The 22,646-nt window shown below is 37.3% G+C and overlaps 1 protein-coding gene across 1 annotated transcript; it reads left to right on the forward strand.

The window, feature by feature from the left end:
• Positions 1 to 74: 74 nt before the first annotated feature.
• Positions 75 to 8,123, forward strand: LOC306850159 (STAGA complex 65 subunit gamma-like). The gene is made up of 5 exons (XM_079385624.1): positions 75 to 206; positions 691 to 1,158; positions 2,116 to 2,440; positions 2,556 to 2,787; positions 7,201 to 8,123. The coding sequence occupies exons 2-5, from the start codon at positions 728 to 730 to the stop codon at positions 7,461 to 7,463; spliced, it is 1,251 nt and encodes a 416-aa protein (XP_079241750.1). The 5' UTR covers positions 75 to 206; positions 691 to 727; the 3' UTR covers positions 7,464 to 8,123.
• Positions 8,124 to 22,646: the final 14,523 nt, after the last annotated feature.

Consider the following 22,646-nt stretch of genomic DNA (forward strand, 5'->3'; position numbering starts at 1 on the left):
GTAATTATTTGCAATGCATATTATGGTTTTAACATTTTAAAGTTTTTATATCTTATCTCTGGTGTCTAGGAACTATTTACATTTGCCACGGAAACATTTTAGTGTTGTACCACACAGCCGCTCGTAGTTAATAGTTCGTTTTGTCGAAATTATACATATTGCTTTATTTTGCTATTATTCGCCTTTATGATCATCTGCTCAAAAAGGTAACTTACACTAAGCGATTTGTTATGATAATTATGATGGTGATTATGCTTTATGAGTGCCACATTAAACACTGGGCGTCTTATATTGTGTAGTGAATGTAGAAGTTCAGATTTAAGTCTATAAATACATAAAAGCATGAATGTTTGCAAAAATAAAATCTACTTTTTATATGCATTTTATAGTATATTAGTACATTTCAACCAAGAAGTAAGTGTACTCTTAAGTACTGAAATGAAATCTCATCTTTCAAAATTATAATAAAGAAATCATATCGAGTTATATTTTGAATCATATTTGGATCATATAAATCATATTGTTGGGGCCATTTTTGTATCATATTTATTTCTTTATTTTTTACCATTTTAATCAGTATAAAGACTGACATGATATTTGAGTTCATAACTGCTATATGTGCATCAAGTGACAGGAGATATGATTTTTCACAGAAATGTCAGTTTGAGCAGTGTATTCTGTGGTTTTCAGATTCAAAAGAAACACTGAGTGACAGCACTGTGTGAAGATGATGCGTTATTGGGGCGAGCTCCCAGTGGCTTCGGCTCCTTCGGGCCGCAGTTCTTTTGACCTTCTGCAGCGTGAGTTCCGCCAGGTGGAGATGCAGGACCCTCCCTTGCACCAACCTTCTGCACAGCGTCCACGTCCCACCACCATGCTGGATATCCCCTCTGAGCCCTGCAGCCTCACGATCCACACTGTGCAGCTGAGCCAGCATGCTCGTCGTCTCCGGGGTCTCATTGCTGCTGCCCAGCAAGGCCAGCAACCCCTGTCCACATTATTAGATGCTCAGAGTGTCTTCAAACCTGAGGATGGGGATACTCTACCTCCCCGGCCTGCCACACCAACTGTACCTGATGATCTGCTTCCACTGGATAGTAAAGCTCCTCGACAGCCATTCCAACTACGCCATAGTGACCCAGAGAGCGACTTCTACAAGTATGTCAATAGATCATCATGCATCTCGGTCATTGTTTGTCCTATCTATTATTAATTTATTCAAAAAATACATGAAAATTCCAGTCATTCGTACAGTGACCTGAACACACCTCTTCTAGGATCAGAAAATTTTTAATTTCTGAATTAAAATTGATTTTGATATTTTATGGGAGCATAAAAAAAAGAAATGTACATATGTCTTAATATCATAATGAAGTTCATTATTGAGAGGACCCCTGCAGTCCCCCACGACTCAGTTAGTAAGTTTGACCTTTCTCTGATGAATCAAGCAAGGTTATTTCAGGTTGTAAACTGTCATGTGATATAACTAGTACTATATACTGTGATGTAACTACCCAAAACTTTCTTTTTTTCTTTCTTTCTAAATCAGGGGTGCCCAAACTTGGTCCTGGAGGGCCGGCGTCCTGCAGAGTTTAGATCCAACCCCAGTTAGACACACCTGAACCAGCCAGTCAAGCTCTTACTAGGCATACTAGAAACTTCCCAGCAGGTTGTTGAGGCAAGTTAGAGCTAAACTCTGCAGGACACTGGCCCTCCAGGACCGAGTTTGGGCACCCCTGATCTAAATAGTGATTCCATTTTTATAAAATACGACATTACTTTTAACTTGATGGTTACACAACATTGCATTTTTAGACTCGTATAGCTAGATTAAACTAGATTCTTTATCATTGTCTATCTGTAAGGGCTATTATTAACCTTGAACTTCAAAGATTTTTTAAAATGTTTAAGGATTTGTCAAGCCAACATTTAAATTTGTCTCGATGAACCTTTTCTCTAGATACAATATCATCAGATACAGTCAATAAATTTAAACCTGAGCATTTGAAATGCATCCTCTTTTAAATTTATATAAAAAACCTCCACATTATATTGTCCTGTAATTCCTATTTTTCACTTTTTTTTTTCAATTTCTCCACATCTCCCTTCTTTTAGAGGTAAAGGTGAGCCAGTCACTGAGTTGAGCGGGCCGTCCTGCCGCCAGCTTCTGTACCAGTCGGTTGCCACAGTGCTTGCTCACGTGGGATTCGAGTCGGCGAATGAGAGCGTGCTGGAGACTTTGACTGACCTGGTCCACGAACATTACCTGCGGATCACCAAGTTGCTGCGCGTGGCTGTTGACAGGGAGGCCTGCCAGGGCTCTACACCCTTCCCTGACGTGGTGGAACAGGTATTCCATGAGGTGGGCATTGGCAGCGTCCTAGCTCTGCAGCGCTTCTGGCAGGTCCGCATTAAAGATTACCACAGCTACATGCTGCAGGTGAGAGATCTCCAATGTTATGTCAGCTTCAATATCCACAGGACTGCATGTGTACCTTTTATTTTACATTGTGTTTGCTATGGCATTGACTGACTAGTGTGGTCTTGGACTGTAGGTCAGTAAGGAGCTCTCAGAAGAGTATGAGAGACTCGTGAATCCAGAAAAAGCTCTGGAGGATTCCAAACCCTTGAAGGTTAAAGAGGAGAGTGAAACTGCGGTCCCTTTGAGCAAGGAGCCAGAAGCGGATCTGGCCTCAGGTGACCAGGCCCTTCCCAACGGTGTTCTGGGCACATCCAATGAAAGACTGGCTGGGGGACTGGAAGAGGGGCATTCCCCTCACACATCAGGTACCTCATTCAGTTGTGAAGGATCCTAATTAGTGCTCAATCAAGACAAGTTGAAATGCTATGAAGAAATGTAATTTAAAACATCCTATGCAATTCATTAATTTCTTTATCCATTTATTTTATTCTTTTAATTGTAATATAATAATAATTAGTATTAATTGGGGAATAAATAGTTTATTTTCCTTTTAATTCTTGTTCAGTCATGGTTTCTTTTACCCTTAGAATTCTGTTTTTGCTACTGTACCTTTAAGATTTCCTGAATAGAAAAAAAGGTCTGTTTAATTCAATAATTTTCACAGTAATTTCATTATTTGCAGTATATATTTTTGGTCACATTTTAATTTTGGGACCACTTCTCACTATTAACTAACTATTTACTATGACTTTTGCCTCAATAAACTCAGTAAATAACCGTTAGTAAGGTATTTGTTATGCTTAGGTACTGGGTAAATTAAGGGATGTAGAATATGTTCAGTATGCAGAATAAGGCATTAATATGTGCTTTATAAGTACTAATAAACAGCTAGTATGCTTGTAATGTACATGCTAATAAACATCTAGTTAATACTGAGAATTGGTCACCAAACTAAAGTGTTACCATATTTTTTCTACCACATTTTCTGTGGACACCCAAGCACTGCCTTGTGCCTCCCATTGAGGACCCAGTTTGAAAACCCTTGGTCTAAATTACTGTAACATTTTCAAAGTCCACATATAATTACAAAGTAATGAGTTGCAATACAACCTGGGTGTTTGGACTCACAGGGCGATTCTTGCTCTGCATTCACAAATTTGTAACTTTTTGATAAGAATTGTTGAATGCAGGCATCCAGCCATGTGTTGAGCCTTTTTTCTACTGTTTGTTGTACTGTCTGTTCTGCCAGACGCTTGGGAGTGAGCAGCACACCATAAATCAACAACAGACTTTAGAAAAATGTTGTCCTTTGATCTGTCCACAACAGCTCCTAAATCAACATGTGAATTGGGCACAATAACAAGAATGCTGCTCACTGCAGGCAGTTTGATGTCCGGCTGTGATTGTCCATGATTTATTGTGGAAGGAGGTGAATTTGCTACACAAGCAGCTGTATTGGTGATGAGCTGAGACAAAACTTCTTAGAGAAAGTTTACCATATAGGCACAGCATGCTGTCTGCACAAATACTTATTATTCAGGCGATTCTGGTAACCATGTTGAGCGCATCTACATACAGAGAGTTATTTTAGGGCTGTCAAGTGTAAAGCAATAATCTCGAATTTGCTCAAATTTACATATGAATACAGTAGTGGTCAGAATTATTGGCACCCTTGGTAAATATGATCAAAGAAGGCAGTGAAAATTACTCTGCATTAATCTGTTAATCTTTTTGATCTTTTATTTAAAAAAATCACAAAAATCTAACCTTTCATTGGATAATAAGAATTTAAAATGGGGAATGTCATTATGAAATGTTTTTCTCAAATACATGTTGGACACAATTATTGGCACCCCTAGAAATTCTTATAAGTAAAATATCTCTGAAGTATATTCCCATTCATATTCACAATTTTGAGCACTCCAGGGTGATTATGAACATGAAATTATCCAGCCATGGCTTCCTGTTTCACAGAAATATAAATAGGAGGGAAAACAAAGGCCAAATTCTCGTAATCATCCATCACAATGAGAAAAACCAAAGAATATATTTCTGATGTGCAGCAAAAGATAATTGAGCTTCACGAATTAGTGAAGTGGCTTTAAGAAAAGAGCTAGAGCAGTGAAAATTCCCATTTCCACCATCAGAGCAATCATTAAGAATTTCCAATCAACATAAAATGTTACGAAACTGCCTGGAAGAGGACGTGTGTCTATATCGTCCAAACGCATGGTGAGGAGGAGAGTTTGAGTGGCTAAAGACTCTCCAAGGACCACAGCTGGAGAATTGCAGAAAATAGTTGAGTCTAAAATCACCTACATCACCACATGTTGTCTGGGAGGGCTTCAAGAAAAATTCTCCTAGCTCATCCAAAAACAAACTCCAGCATATTCAGCTATCAGACACGACTGGAGCTTCAAATGGGACTGGCTTCTATAGTTAGATGAAAATTAAATGAGCTTTTTAGCAGCAAACATTCAAAGTGGGTTTGGTGAACACAGGGATAAAAAGTACCCCGTGTGTGTGTATAATGAAATATACTGTTGTATTTTTGATGTTTAAAAATTTAGAGCTGTTAAACTGGCAAATGGAGGTTTCAAAAAGTTGAATAAAAGGGTACCGTTAATTGTGGCCAGTGTGTATTAGAGAAAAACATTTATTTCATAATGATATTTCCCCCCATTTTAAATTCTTATTATCCAATGAAAGGTTCGATTTTTGTGATTTTTTTTTAAAATAAAAGATCAAAAGAATTAACAATGCAGATTAATTTTCACAGCTGCCTTTGATCATATTTACCAAGGGTGCCAATAATTCTGACCACTACTGTATATATATTTTTTTCGTTTCCATATGTAGTTCCTGAATAATAAATAAATTTTGTTTTTACAACTAGCGTGCAGCAGTCAACTGTAGGCCTTTTCATTATTACCAGTGTATTTCACTCATTAATAATATTCTTACTTATACAGTTTCAATTTGTGTTTATCCTTGACTAGACTCATTTAACCATATCTGCTTTGATTTTTAAGCTATGTTTTATCTTTATCTCTGGCTAAATGTCTGCTATACACCTCTGTGTGAGCAGCCACTGTGTCTTCAGATCAGATTCAGTTTGGTTAAAGCTTTGGTTTGGTAAAGTAATTCAGTTGAATTGGAAGACTGTATTGCATAAATGAATAAAAGTGCAATAAGCTGTGAAAGAGAACTCAACTCACTACTATGTTCATGTAAATACACTTGGTTGTCTTAAAGGGAATGCAAACATTTTTTATGAATATTAATGAATAAGATCTGTGCATTTGATCTCAGTGACAGCAACAAAAAAAGACAAAACTACTCTGCTCTCATGACTGAATAAATGTAATAAGAATCAGTGTTTTAAATCATCCAGTGAAGACTAAGTAGTGTTTTAATGATATTTGATTACTTTACATTTGAAGTGTAAGGGCTTTTTCTTTTAATCGTTGTTCTGTTTTTTTTTTTTGTTTTTTTTTTTTGTCATATTGGTTGTCACTTGTTTTTTTTTCTTTTCTTTTATTTCTAAATGTTTAATTGTCTTTAATAATTGCTTTAGATCTTTTTTTTATTTGCATTAGTTTTTGCAGTCTTTTTGATATCATTACAGTATCTCACAGAAGTGAGTACACCCTTCACATTTTTTAAAAATATTTTATTATATCTTTTTATGTGACAACACTGAAGAAATGACACTTTGCTACAATGTAAAGTAGTTAGTGTACAGCTTGTATAAGTGTAAATTTGCTGTCCCCTCAAAATAACTCAACACACAGCCATTAATGTCTAAACCACTGGCCACAAAAGTGAGTACATCCCTTAGTGAAAATGTCCAAATTGGGCCCAATTAGCCATTTTCTCTCATGTGACTCGTTAGTGTTAGTGTTCAGGTGTGAATGGGGAGCAGGTGTGTTAAATTTGGTGTTTTCGCTCTCACTCTCTCATACTGGTTACTGGAAGTTCAACATGGCACCTCATGGCAAAGAACTCTCTGAGGATCTGAAAAAAAGAATTGTTGCTCTACATAAAGATGGCGTAGGCTATAAGAAGATTGGCAAGACCCTGAAACTGATTGCCAAGACCCCTGAAGACCATACAGCGGTTTAACAGGACACGTTCCACTCAGTACAGGCCTCGCCATGGTCGACCAAAGAAGTTGAGTGCACGTGCTCAGCGTCATATCCAGAGGTTGTGTTTGGGAAATAGACATATGAGTGCTGCCAGCATTGCTGCAGAGGTTAAAGGGGTGGAGGGTCAGCCTGTCAGTGTTCAGACCATATGTCTAAAGAAGCTGAGGGTAAAGGTGATGGACTGGCCAAGCATGTCTCTAGATCTAAACCCTATTGAGCATCTGCGGGGCATCCTCAAACGGAAGGTGAAGGAGCGCAAGGTCTCTAACATCCACCAGCTCTGTGATGTCGTCATGGAGTGGAAGAGGACTCCAGTGGAAACCTGTGAAGCTCTGATGAACTCCAAGCCCAAGAGGGCTAAGACAGTGCTGGAAAATAAAGGTGGCCACACAAAATATTGACACTTTGGGCCCAATTTCGACATTTTCACTTAGGGCTGTACTCACTTTTGTGGCCAGCGGTTTAGACATTAATAGCTGTGTGTTGAGTTATTTTGAGGGGACAGCAAATTTACACTGTGATACAAGCTGTACACTCACTACTTTAACATTGCATAATGGCCAGAATTAAAGACAAGCATGATTAAAATTTTTGCAATAATCCATATTATTATTATTTTTTCTTCAAAAGGAGCAGCAGGGAACAACTCTCCCTTGTGGCATTTAGCCCAGGTGAAGATGGAACCACAGGACAGTGAGGAGGGCCAGGTATCAGGTCATGGGGTTCTGGGCAGCGATGTCTTTGAAGAGGGTCCCATGTCCACCATGAGTGAGGCTGGCATCCCTCCATCTCCTGGTGGTTCAGAAGGAAGTTACACGTCCCATTCACCAGATTCTCTCATGGGCACATCCCCTTTCACTCAGCGGCCAAAGAAACGGATGAGAAAAATATAGTGGGTTTGTCGTCTAAATAAAGAGACTGAAAGCACTTCCACTGTCATTGTGATGCATAATGTTAGCTTCTGTTGAGACTAGATGTCTTATTTTTGAATGGAAATTTTTTGTGAAATTAAATGAAACCGACAAATAAAGTGCGAGTTTGAATGCTCCCCAAGCAAATGGCAGACGGTCACTCCCAATTATTGAGCGGGACAATTACTTGTTTGCTGTGGTAAAATTAGCATCTGTTTATTGTAACGAAACAATGGAGGGAGCACAACATGGGGAGTAATTATAGACTGATGTCTGCTTCAAAACACACAGGGACATCAATCAAGGAGTAATGGCAAATTAATTACAGCATGCATAATTCTGCATGTTAAATAAGCAGGCCATTTCATTACCTGTACACTCCCAGGTGTCACGGTGGAGGTATTGTCTCCTTGCCACCTGCACCAAAACTGTTTTCCTAAACACATACTGGTTGAGTGTAAATTTAGCCCCTCACACTCACCAGGTAGCAGTGCATTCTGAGACTCGATCAAGAGGAACCGAGACTGGATAGCTATCACTCTGCATCCTTAAAAGTGTCCTCTTCAAGGGCGTTTTTTTTCAGTTAGTCAAAAAAAGCATGCGTCTCATGAAATATCAAAAGAAATAAAACTTTGCGAACAGAGTTCTATTTGTAGCTGCATTGTGACATTATTTTCACGATGAAATATCACATGTTTCTGTAAAGTGCCTGGGCATCTACTTTTGATTTTATTTGTAATTCTCATTGTTCTTGATATTTCGCGTTATATTTTTTATTATTGTAGTACTGTATTTACAGTACTTGCAATATCATGATATTTTTTCACATAATGATCATTTGAGCCACCCCTAATATGGAGTTAAAAATTTTCTTGCAGACACATTTTAAGTGGTGCATTTGGAACAAGTTTGATACAACACATTACATGTATACATAAATTCTTGTAATTTTGATAATGAAAAATATTTACAAATTGTTACATTTTTTATATATATATATATATATTAAATGACTGGACATGATTTTGTTGACAGGTTTTGATAGAATCATCCTAAAAATTAGTTGGAGTGTGTGACCTTCTAAACTAACAAATAAGAGGTTTTGAAATTGATTCTTTCCACAGCTATGGTTTTTTTAAATGAATAAAACCCCATTTATGAATCTGTTTGTGAGAATTGTTTGGAATGCACTTTATTTTTTATTTTTCTTAACTTCTTAGTAAACTGCAGACAAAGTACTACGTCCTTGTGCTCATTACATTTGTCTCCAAAGACCTTTCTTTGTTCCAACCTCATCTTCAGTTTAATTGGATGTTGTTGCCAGCTTCTGTTTTGGAGACAGAAACAGCAGAGGGCAGTACTGCATCACACGGTCACATTTTTATCCACTTCCACGATTCCACCCTCATTCCAGGTGTTCGATATTCCACTGGGCTGTGTCTGCTTTTATTGAGCATCCTGCTCTTTGAACAAGCTATATTTGAGCACAGAGAGTAATCCATTTTACCCATCTCTAGTGGCAGTTGTGATTTCCTTTCACTAAATGGAAACATGTTCAGAACTCCAGCAGATAATTATACCTACGAGGCTTGAACATGCTTACAAATATATATGCTTGTGAGTGAAGTTTGGCTTTTACCTGTGTAAACGGTAATTTCAATGTTGTGGGAGATGTTACCTGTCCTGCAGCCAGCAAATTTAAACATACAGATCAAAGTTCAGTTTGTAGTTCAGATGAATTTACACCATTTGTGTAAATGTTCAGGCTTGCAAATGATTCAGGGTTTTAAATGTTTCAATTTCCTTTACCTTTTCTCAAGCAGTTACTTTGTATATAATGATAAGCCCCGCCTTCTAAACAGAAGCATTGCATTTACTTGAGTATTGTACTTAAGTACACTTTTTGAGTATCTTTACTTGAGTATTATTTTTTCAGGAAACTTGTGACTTTAACTTCACTACATTTGAAAGACAAATATTGCACTTTTCACTCCACTACATTTCTATCAAGATCCTCGAAGTAGAAAGTCGTTATGCAGCAGCTTTGAAAGTCAGTGAGTGATTTTTTTTTTCTTTTCGAAAATGTGATTTTTTGACAGCATATCAGTAATCACTCTTGTCGGGTTATGTAAAGTGATTTCCCAGCATTTTTTTAACACTGACCAGTTGCAAATGTGATATGTTTTTGCAACGATTCAATATTGAGAAGTTTATATTGTGGTATGTATAAGACAAAATATTGTCTGATTTTGCAAAATTGTGTAAACGAAAATATTACGCATAAAGCCAAAGAACAACTGTTGTGCATCTCCTAACAAAACACAATAGGTGTTTGACTTGAAGCAGCACTGCACAGATGTTCTGTGTATGACATCAACGTACCGCAAGAGCTATGATGTCAAATAAATCTTGCTGTTTTGCTTTTTTGTTAAAGCAGTGTTGCTGTTGTAAAGTTATACAGCTACAGTTGTGTTGCTGGGTTTTAAAGCAGGTTTGATTTTATTTTTTATCAATCTGTATTTACAGCATTTTCACTGTCCACTCGGTTCAAATGTGGATGAATGGCTACATGTAGATTTGTGCACACACTGTCAGAGCTGTGAGAGATCACTACCATTCTGCTTTTGTGGGGGTGGGCAGGAGTGTTAATTTTATTTTAATTTGTTTTATTTCTATAAGTTTTTAACATCCAAAAAGCTCTTTATTCCAAAGATACTACAAGTTAGTTGGTGTAATGCATTGTGTAATGCAAGTTGCTTCAGCGGTATTGCAAGTATTACATGCAACAATAATAAAACGGTGCATTGACATAAAAAAGGAAATTTACTTTTGGTTCTTGAGTACTTTTAAATGCAAGTACTTCTGTACTTTTACTTAAGTAATGGATTTGTGTACTTTGTCCACCTCTACTTAATAAAACAGCCACTCACCAATAGAGTGTCAGATTCCGAAAGTCAAAACTTTGGAAATTGATGTTTAATGATAAAAACCTCATAAAACCTACAGTGTGTTCAACCACAGACCTGCTGTGAGTTCTGAGGTTGAACTAATTTTTAAAATAGGTGTGTTTAACTGAATTAATCACAAAAATCTACATCACCCATGAAAATGTACAGAAAATTCCACCAATCAGAGAGTCCCGATAAGTAAATCAAGCCAAAAGAGCTTGCAGGGAATGGTCAGTGATGCACTGCATATGAGGTAATCAAGTCAGTCTTGCTATGCTGTAAAATACTTATTTTATGATTTTATACTTATTTGTATATTTTGCAATAAACTTAAAATATATTGATTGATATTATATTGAAAAAAATATTCTGGAACAAACGCTCTCTCAAGAAGTGGGTGGGCACTAATATACTGTATAGTTAATTCATAGAAGCATGCTTAGGACTACACATGCTCATTGGACCAACTTCATGTCCCAAGGTTTTGTTGGGGATTTGAAAATTGTTCATCATAATCATAATCGTACACTCTAAAAAATGCTGGGTTAAATACAGCCCAGTGCTGGGTGAAATATGGACAAACCCAGCAATTGGGTTGTTTTGACCCAGCGGTTGGGTTAAATGTTTATCCCAACCTTCTGGGTAGTTCAAAACAACCCAATTGCTGGGTTTGTCCATATTTTACCCAGCACTGGGCTGTATTTAACCCAGCATTTTTTAGAGTGTAAATGTGGTGTATGGTGCTTTTAAGGCATGTAAACACCTTAATCACATTGTTACTGCTCTGCAAAAAGTGTGCATGTCCACGAATGACGTGTGTTGTTCTTTATAAATGAACTCTGTGACATTCGTAAATTGGGCCTCCTCTCTGAATTACCAAACTGTCAACACAACTCGCTGCACAGTTTGCTCCTTATCTTCATTAAAGTCCCTTTAATGCAATACATTTCACCTGGTGGCCATCTTTGAAACACCTCTTGTCCATCTATTTCAGTCATGCAAGTAGAGCTCCTATCTTTGAAAGGAAAACATCAAACTCTCCAAAGCTGTTCACCAAGCTTATGATAAAATGTCATATTTGAAATCACCAATGAAATGTTGGAATACGCAAAAAAAGAGTAGCGTCTTTGAATATATAAAGTCCGCATTCAGAGACGGTGCCAGGAGCTCAAGGGCAGCATAGACAAGTCCAGTTGCAGCTGCAAAATTCCCACTATTATGGAAGTATTCCCTCCTTAAGACCACATTAGCAAGTTAGCAAGTCATGGTGGCAAACACTCAACTCTCATCTCTCATTTTTGCCAAAACACTCAATTCATAACTATTTTAGGTTTCTCAAAACTGGTTCACACGAATTTGTTCAGATTTAAGGGTGGGGTTTGGAGTGTACCTTCATACTTGCTTTCTTCTAAAAAAACTATATTTTTATACAAATCACATCGTACACATTCATACATTCATTGGGCTGTGCACACTTCAAATGAAATGTGTCACTCTTGCTGTTTAATTGCTCAAAGGATTTTCATTGGCTTCTTTTGTGGAGCTGCATTGTATTTGAAGGGCGGTATCACTACCCTTAACCTTTAAACGAATATATGAGAAACGTTCGTTTGTGCTGACAAAAGGTCATACTGCATTGAGTATTTCTGCCTTCTCATTGAACTGTGCACCGTAACTGAGTTCCTCCCCAGCTAGTATTTCTAGACAGATAATCAAAACCGCAGGAAAGCAGTAGGCTAATAGTAAGTTGCTGATGCATAAGAACTTTTAGCAGCACCAGAGTTCTCATTTAAAATGGTTGATTTTATGTGGCCATTATGACCGGGGTCCAAAGGCTATTGCAGTTTTCTTTCTCAGTGAAGTTGCAGAGTTGATTCAATTTGCTTAGCGACTATAGTTTTTTCATCATTTTCCCAATGAACTTGAAGACCCGATACTCCATTACATTAAGGCTTCCATATTTACTCAAAATTCTGCTAGTACAATTTCTTATCCCCCCACCCCCTCACCCCCTTAGGAACCACTTTAAATGGCCAAACACTGAATAACAACCATATGATTTGCCCTCTCACATGAAAAGGTTACCTCCAGCTCAATGGAATACATTACTGTGTCTCCCACTGTGAGGAAACGTGCACAGAGTTTTTATCTGATCCATAGATTACCTCCATTTAAAACTAAGAGTTTAGAGTCGCTCCTGAAGATCCTCTCTACAGATCTTCAAAAATCCATGTCAGTCTCCACCTCTACAGAATTATAATGGCTTTAGTGTGAAACTACATTCGCAATATGGATAATTCATCGCTTTCAGTGGCCGCTTGACATGAAGTGCAGACATTTCGAGCTTGGCTCAATCATTGGGGTAAATTGAGTGACTTAAGATTTCTATTATGTGATTAGTAGAGCGGGAAAGTGCTAGTGTACATTGCATTGAAATTTCTCGGGCTGTTCGTATTTTGTGGGGAGAGTGAATAATTGAAATGCATGCCTTGCAATTTTACCTCGCAAATAACACTTGGGTGTTAAAACTGAAATAGTCAGTGTGTCAGATGTTATTTGGTTCAAATAAGGCCAGACTCATAATACATGAATCGTTTTCTTGGCTTGTTTGTGAGCAGTAAGTTAATGCAGATCATCAAAACCAAAATAATATTTATGTGGTAACCCTTTAGTTCAGGGACCAATTCTCACTGTTAACTAGTTTAACTTGTTTTGTTTGTTTTTTTTTTTTTTAACTAGCATATTGGCTGTTTAATAGTACTCATAAAGCAAATATTAATGCCTTATTCTGCATAACCATATTTTAGATCAATTATTCCTACCCCATCTAAACTTAAAAACTACCTTACTAACTCTAAATACTAACTATTAATATTAGTAGTTTAGCAAATTGGGAGTTTATTGAGGCAAAATCATGGTTAATAGATAGTTAATAGTAAGAACTGAGAGAACAGAATTCCAATATTCCTGGTGTGGAGATTCAATCTAACATTTTTGGTCAGCAGGATGTCAGTATGATTTAAAAATAGTTTATGATATTTGTACAAAGTGTGAGCATTTTTCACCATTGAGCAGGATAGACTGCAGTGGACTTTGTGTACAACAGGCCCATCAGATGGGACAAAGAACAGAGGTGTAGGAGGTAAATGCCATATATCTGTTGTGTTTGTGGGTCAAATGATCACAGAACATCCCTTTTTTCTAATTTTCTTTCCTTCCTCCAAGATCAATAGGCAAAGAAGAATGTATTTCTCCATCATTGACCTTCTTTGTTGTTGCCAATATGGTGCACAGTACAAAATTAATGTGGCACTTTTTTTGAGCACAGGTTCACTGGTCATGGAAACTGACTGTTAAAATGTGGGAATACTGGCAGAGCCATAGTAAATATTTGCAAAGTCAAGGCAATATGTTTGGGCGCAAAACTTAATGAAACAGAAGTAAATACAACAGTTATAATTTACTGGTAAATAAAATAAAGAATACCTGTGTGATGCAATTAACCTTAGTTTCTTTTGAAAAGTGCTGTGGACAACATATGGAGGCTAAAATTGGTTACAGATGATGGATTTCAGCATTCAATAAGAATAGCAAAATCCATAGATTCCCTTTGGTTTTTAACTCGATTGCCTAGTTTCCATTGGGTGTTTTAATGACACACGCTGTATAATTAAGTAACAGCTAAAAAGATACAGAAAACTCATTATCCACTTAAGAAAATCCTAGTGGAAAAAAGCCTCAAGATTTGATGAGTTGCTTATTATGAATAACAAATGAACAGTCATGTGGATTCTGACAGGACTAGGGACACGGCTGTTTCTCCGCAGAGCAGCGCCGTTTTTCAGTCCACCTGCTTTTGTAGGCTGGAAAAGAAGCCTCATCTGATCAGTTGTAACCATGGTTACCGCTTTTCCTGCTCCACTGTTTTGAACTATGATAATGATGGATACGATCCAAATGAATCCATTGGAATTTCTAAATGCCTGCCAAGATGAGGATTTATGATTCATGGAGAGGCCACAATGCACGATATGTAGTTAAAGGACCGGAGCACTTTACCAGTTACACAGATATTTGCATAAGATATGTTTGGGTCTCCTGCTTCTCAGATGTGTCTCTTGAGAAAAATATCCTAATAATCTTATACATTTCAATAATGTCCTAAACTGTGCACCCATTTGTCAAGATTCCAAAGAACCCAGATAGCATACGGATGTGGGCCACTTAAGGCAATGATACGGCACTGCTGGCCTTCTTATGGCCTGTACAAAATTGATGTAAGCCTGAAGTGGCCCTCATGTAAAATAGCAAAAATGGCCCAAATGTATCAAATCACATGTGGGCCTCTGTAGGCAAAGATGTGGTATTTACGGCAATGTGTAATCTGAATGTGACCCTAAAGTGGCCCATGTGGTAAATAGTAAATATGGCCCAAAATAGTGCAAACCAAATGTGGTCCACCTTTGGCAAAAATGTGGCACTATCGACAAAGGCTAATCAGGCTGTAAATCAAATGTGGTCCACATATGTTTCAGCAAATGTGGCCCAGGTATATTAAACCTTATCTGGGCCAGTTTTGGCAAAGATATGGCACAGTGAGCACTGGCTACTACCGTAGCTGTAGTTCACCGACAAGATAGGCAATATCGCGTTCGCAGACGAATCGCCTTCGATTATGAACACGAAATTGCCTAGCTTGTCAGTGAATTACGGTTCTGTGTAGTAATTCCAGCTCCATTTGAAAGCAGGTGATGGCGATTAACTACTAATCAAGAAACCGGTTTTACTGACTAGATGCGCATGATAATCGAATTCGATTAATCGCACAGCTCTAGTATGTGGGCCAGATGAAAGTGTCAGGTGTGGGCCTGATCTGGGCCTCAGGAATTTAGCTATCTGGGAATGTTATCCACATTCCTTTTACAGCTCTAATGTATTAAAAAAAGAAACCATTACAGTTTTAAGCAAAGTTGATAGTGATACCACTGCAAACTCCATTAAATTGCCTCAGCAATAACATTTTCAAAGGCAAGGCAATATGTACTCCTAACATTTAGACTGAAAATAAACCATGCACTGAAAAAAAATGTTAACCTAAATTGTAACCTCTGAATTAACTGGTTTTATGCTTAATGTCTAAATAATATCCCTAAATCAACCTAAAAGCAATAATTTATACCACCAAAAACTACTTTATATGGGTTGAATAAGGCAGCAATATCAATTGCATTTTATTTTACAGTACATGTACTACAAGTACTTAATGTACTTACCTAAGAAATTATTTGGTAATAAAACAACATGGGTTAAAGATAGGGGTAGGTTCAAGGTTAGTACCCAGTTATTGTAATCACTATAATAAGCACATAGTATGTACATGTGGAACAGGACTGTAAAATAAATTGCAACCAAAAAACTTGCAGCATGCAAGGCTGATTTGACAGAAACACTATATTGTTTAGTTTTCTAAAGCAAAGTCTAATGTCGCATAGAGGTATTTTATCATTTTTACCATATTGGCTTTACATGATGACTTCTTTTCTGATACATTCATTGGAAAAAAGAATTATGATTCATCATGGTTTGTTTGACAGTATGGTCCTTGAGGTATTTTCAACCACTTGTTTAAGGTTCTCTTCAGTAAGAGTCTACTCTGGAAGACTGAAAAGGGTAGTACGTTTGCTGCAGAAATGTTATTTTCAGATTTCACGGAAATTGCTTGGTGTCTTTTGAGCTGTTCAGGCAAAGTGTGTTCACTATGAAAAAGTTAAATAAATAGCAGAAATTTTACCAACATCCAATATAATATGTTATTGATTGATTGATTGACTGCATAAAAACAATTTAGCATGGCAATTTTAGATCAAAATAACCCAATATTTTTGGATGACAATAAAGCTTCACTACATTCTTCATCTATTTGTGGAAAATGTCTAAACCTACAGGAAGCATCAAACATAAAATGCAAATACACCAGAAAATATCTATCTCAAAGAGACAAATGTGCAAAATAATTGGTGTACTATTATTAAAATGTTGTAATATGCAGGCTCTTCACAGGAGCAAACCTGAAGCCATGTAATATTACCAGCAATGGGTAAGTGATGGTAAAACTTATTATGATGCTATGCAACTAACTAGCTAATAAGGTTACTCAGACTAGTAAACGTAGTGTAATGAATATCTTCCTTTATTCGTATGGTGTCCGAGATAATATTTTTAGGCTCACTTCAAAGACCGTGACATTTTCTCTCAAAGGCACTGTAAACCTAGTTGTCATGACAATCAGAGCAAGGCTTTGTACATGAATGAATAATCAGCTTTTGAGCGGGTGAATAATCCTACAATCATGATTCCTGTGTACATACATTTATGCCACCTCTGTGCCACAAACCAATTGAATAATAATAAAAGAAAATCTACTCACTCAATTGGATTATACGATGAGAAATAAAAAAACAATCTTTATTAGTTAAAGGGATACCCAAAACTGAAAATTCTGTCATTGTTTACTCGCCCTCAAATTGATCCAAACTTGTCCGAGTTTCTTTCTTCTGTTGAGCAAAAAAAGTATTTTTCAGTTAACAGTAGCCATTGACTGCTATACTATGGAACAAAATACTATAGCTACTATCACCATTCTTCAACATACAGTATCTTCTTCTGCGTTCAAAAGAAGAAAGAAATTCATACAGGTTTGGAACAAATGGGTGTTCATTTTTGGGTGAACCATTAAATAAGTAATTTTCAAACAAATTATGGGGTATTTCATTAGTATTACTGAACATAAAAAGAGTACATGCAATTTTTTGCTGTATATATTGTAATGTATTGAGTGTTTGAGCATGTTTTCTACAAAGGTCTTCAGAAAACAACAACAGACATTCCTCTACAAGCAGTGCAGAAGTAACTACATTATTTACCATGAGTAACTCTCGTGAACTAATGGTTAGAGAGTTGGACTTGTAAGCCAAGGGTCACGGGTTTGAGTCTCGGTGCCGGCAGGGATTGTCGGTGGGGGGAGTGAACGACCAGCGCTCTCTTCCACCCTCAATTCCACGACTGAGGTGAGACCCTTGAGCAAGGCACTGAACCCCCAACTGCTTCCCGGGCGTGCAGCAAAAAATGGCTGCACACTGCTCTGTGTGCGCACACTTGGTTGAGTTAAATGCAGAGCACTAATTCCAGGTGTGGGGCACGATACATGGCCACACACCACGTCCTTACCTTTCCACAGCATTTTTTAATCTTAACCTAAGGCAATCTCAACATCTACTATTAGTTTTTTTCCCAAGATCAAAATCTTAAAATTAGCTAATACACTGTGCACTAACATGAGCATGAATTTATTTTTTTTTTTATTAACTAACATTTACAATAGTTAATAAATGCATCTAAATATATTGCTCAATGTTAGATGCTAGATCGTATTAATGCATTAACAAAAGAGACCTTATTGTAAAGAGTTTTCTGTAAAAATAATAAGTAAGCTTCACCTTACCGTATTAAATAGGTAGTACAAATGTGAATTACTAATACAAATGGAAAATGAAAAGAAAAAAGAAAAGGCATGTATCATTCTTGGGTTAGGCTACAAACACTTGCTCACACGTCAGCGATTTTGAACATATTTTGATAATGGCTGGAAGGAAGTTTTTATTCTTAACTGAAAAAGAAGAAACATAATACTTGAAATTGATTTTTAGATGAAAAAGCAAAACGATGTCCATTTTCTTAAAGTAACAGAATGATGCACAATGTTACACATAAATATAGTAAAAATGGTCTTCTCAGTGCTCGAAGACATCCTGATTGAAAGATGGGGGGCAGGGCTTTACTCCGATAGCCTGTGGGCAGAAAATATGCTTGACTCTATTGATTCTGGAATGAACATGCTGAAGCATTTTCACAGAAAGAGAAGGGGCAGATAGGCCAAAGGTGGAGACTATCAATCATTATTGGACCCAATATATGCTGTGCAGTCTTAACTACTAGTTGTAGGTCCTTCCTGTTAGAGGTGGAGCAGCAAAGGTGAACCACAATCCCTCTGTGGATGTGTGTATTCACACCGATTGAAACCTCTTGAGAAAATGCAGCTTGTGCCTTCTTCAAAAAGGAGAGATCATCAATTATATGAATCTCCTGTTGAATATGTATGGAGAATGTCTTGAATAGTTCCACCTCTGACTTCTAAACAACCATATTAGCATTTCCTGAAAGAAATACCAGTGCTTGCAAGGTACAAAAAAAAAAAAAAAAAAAAAGTAGTGGTAAAAAATTACATATTCCATATTCAACAAGAGTCTTGGTTTCATTCGGCTGCAGAAATGAATGAACAGACAGTCATTTGTGGTGTAAATAGTTAAATATATATGAATAAAACAACAATATTCACAGTTCACTTTTTAAATATATTAATGAAAAAAAAGTCACCTTTATTTATATAGCGCTTTTAACAATACAGATTGTGTCAAAGCAGCTAACAGTATCAAATTAGAGGTTAGAGTGTCAGTAATTAGATTAAACACTCAATTTACAGTTAAAGGCATTTCATTATTGAATTCAGAGATGTCATGTCTAGCTCAGTTTAGTTTAAATAGTATCTGTGAAATCAAATTGACGATAATCGCTAAAAAATCAAGTGTCCCCAACTGAGCAAGCCAGAGGCGACAGCGGCAAGGAACCAAAACTCCCTCTGTGACAGAATGGAGAAGAAAACCTTGGGAGAAACCAGGCTCAGTCGGGGGGCCAGTTCTCCTCTGGCCAGACGAAACCCACAGTTCAATTTCAACCCCAGCCATGTCAGATTGTGTAAAGGGCTTATTTGATTCCCGTGGTCTTGTCCTGATGGGCATTTTAATTTATCATTTAACCTATTCATCATGTTTGTGTTTTATTCATTATTTGAAGTTTTTCATTTATATGATTTATTCATTTGCTATAATGCATTTATTGTTTCATGTTCTATTTTTATCATATATATTTGTTTATTACAATTTTAATTTATAGTTTAATTCATTTAATATATTTCTGTTGTATATATATGTGGTCCTGGTCAAGACAATCTCCTGAACTCCAAACTGAATGTCAGAATGGGAAAGAAAGGTGATTTAAGCAATTTTGAGCGTGGCATGGTTGTTGGTGCCAGACGGGCCGGTCTGAGTATTTCACAATCTGCTCAGTTACTGGGATTTTCACGCACAACCATTTCTAGGGTTTACAAAGAATGGTGTGAAAAACATCCAGTATGCGGCAGTCCTGTGGGCGAAAATGCCTTGTTGATGCTAGAGGTCAGAGGAGAATGGGCCGACTGATTCAAGCTGATAGAAGAGCAACTTTGACTGAAATAACCACTCGTTACAACCGAGGTATGCAGCAAAGCATTTGTGAAGCCACAACACGCACAACCTTGAGGCGGATGGGCTACAACAGCAAAAGACCCCACCGGGTACCACTTATCTCCACTATAAATAGGAAAAAGAGGCTACAATTTGCACGAGCTCACCAAAATTGGACGGTTGAAGACTGGAAAAATGTTGCCTGGTCTGATGAGTCTCGATTTCTGTTGAGACATTCAGATGGTAGAGTCAGAATTTGGCGTAAACAGAATGAGAACATGGATCCATCATGCCTTGTTACCACTGTGCAGGTTGGTGGTGTAATGGTGTGGGGGATGTTTTCTTGGCACACTTTAGGCCCCTTAGTGCCAATTGGGCATCGTTTAAATGCCACGGCCTACCTGAGCATTGTTTCTGACCATGTCCATCCCTTTATGACCACCATGTACCCATCCTCTGATGGCTACTTCCAGCAGGATAATGCACCATGTCACAAAGCTCGAATCATTTCAAATTGGTTTCTTGAACATGACAATGAGTTCACTGTACTAAAATGGCCCCCAGAGTCACCAGATCTCAACCCAATAGAGCATCTTTGGGATGTGGTGGAACGGGAGCTTCGTGCCCTGGATGTGCATCCCTCAAATCTCCATCAACTGCAAGATGCTATCTTATCAATATGGGCCAACATTTCTAAAGAATGCTTTCAGCACCTTGTTGAATCAATGCCACGTAGAATTAAGGCAGTTCTGAAGGCGAAAGGGGGTCAAACACAGTATTAGTATGGTGTTCCTAATAATCCTTTAGGTGAGTGTATATATAAATAAATATATATATATATATATATATATATATATATATATATATATATATATATATATATATATACTGTATATATATATATATATATATATATACTGTATATATATATATATATATATATACACATACATACACACACACACACACACACATATATATATATATACATACAGGTGCATCTGAATAAATTAGAATGTCGTGGAAAAGTTAATTTATTTCAGTAATTTAACTCAAATTGTGAAACTCGTGTATTAAATAAATTCAATGCACACAGACTGAAGTAGTTTAAGTCTTTGGTTCTTTTAATTGTGATGATTTAGGCTCACATTTAACAAAAACCCACCAATTCACTAGCTCAACAAATTAGAATACTTCATAAGACCAATAAAAAAATTCATTTTTAGTGAATTATTGGCCTTCTGGAAAGTATGTTCATTTACTGTATATGTACTCAATACTTGGTAGGGGCTCCTTTTACTTTAATTACTGCCTCAATTCGGCGTGGCATGGAGTTGATCAGTTTGTGGCACTGCTGAGGTGGTATGGAAGCCCAGGTTGCTTTGATAGCAGCCTTCAGGTTATCTGCATTGTTGGGTCTGGTGTCTCTGATCTTCCTCTTGACAATACCCCATAGATTCTCTATGGGGTTCAGGTCAGGCGAGTTTTCTGGCCAATCAAGCACAGTAACACAGTAGTCATTGAACCAGCTTTTGGTACCTTTGGCAGTGTGAGCAGGTGCCAAGTCCTGCTGGAAAATGAAATCGGCATCTCCATAAAGCTTGTTAGCAGAAGGAAGCATGAAGTGCTCTAAAAGTTCCTGGTAGATGGCTGCATTGACTGTGGACTTCAGAAAACACAGTGGACCAACACCAGCAGATGACATGGCAGCCCAAATCATCACTGACTGTGGAAACTTCACACTGGACTTAAAGTAACATGGATTCTGTGCCTCTCCACTCTTCCTCCAGACTCTGGGACCTTGATTTCCAAATGAAATGCAAAATTTACTTTCATCTGAAAAGAGTACTTTGAACCACTGAGAAACAGTCCAGTTATTTTTCTCCACAGCCCAGGTAAGACGCTTCTGACGTTGTCTCTGGTTCAGAAGTGGCTTGGTAGCCATTTTCCTGAAGACGTCTGAGCGTGGTGACTCTTGATGCACTGACTCCAGCTTCAGTCCACTCCTTGTGAAGCTCTCCCAAGTGTTTGAATCAGCTTTGCTTGACAGTATTCTCAAGCTTGCAGTCATCTCTGTTGCTTGTGCACATTTTCCTACCCAAATTCTTCCTTCCAGTCAACTTTGCATTTAATATGCTTTGATACAGCACTCTGTAAACAGCCACTCCTTTCAGTAATGACCCTCTGTGACTTACCCTCTTTGTGGAGGGCGTCAATGTTCATCTTCTGGATCATTGCCAAGTCAGCAGTCTTCCCCATTATTGTGGTTTCAAAGAACAAGAGATACCCGAAATGTATACTGTAGGGATGGTCATTAATGGAAACTTATACTGTAGGGATGGTCATTAATTGAAACTCAAATGTAATTTGAATGTCAAATTGTAGTTTTTTGAGATACTGATTTTTGACTTTCATGAGCTGTAAGCTCTAATCATCAAAATTAAAACAAAAAAAAACTTTTTAAATGTTTTACTTTACATGCAATGAATCTAAAATATATGAAAGTTTCACTTTTTGAAATAACTTACAAGAAAAAATTAACTTTTTCACGACATTCTAATTTATTGAGATGCACTTGTAATCATAGTTTTCTTAAAACTGGTGTATCTGTTACGGCACTGTCTGTATTTGGTATCTAAAAGGTGACCGAGGGTCGGACCCATGTCAGGAATACAATAACAGTGGTACTCATTCAACCTGGCTTTAATTAATATGCATTTGTTTTGTAATAATTCAGCTGAATCATTATATTATAAAATGTTATATTTCAAGGGAGGACAGTTGAAGATTGAACTTTGTTCTTATTCATTTTTAACTGTGGTTCTCATGATAGTCGTATAAGACACGTAAAAACCAACACACCATATGTATCCACTAAC

Source organism: Barbus barbus (assembly GCF_936440315.1).
Source record: "Barbus barbus genome assembly, chromosome: 30".
NCBI lineage: Eukaryota > Metazoa > Chordata > Actinopteri > Cypriniformes > Cyprinidae > Barbus > Barbus barbus.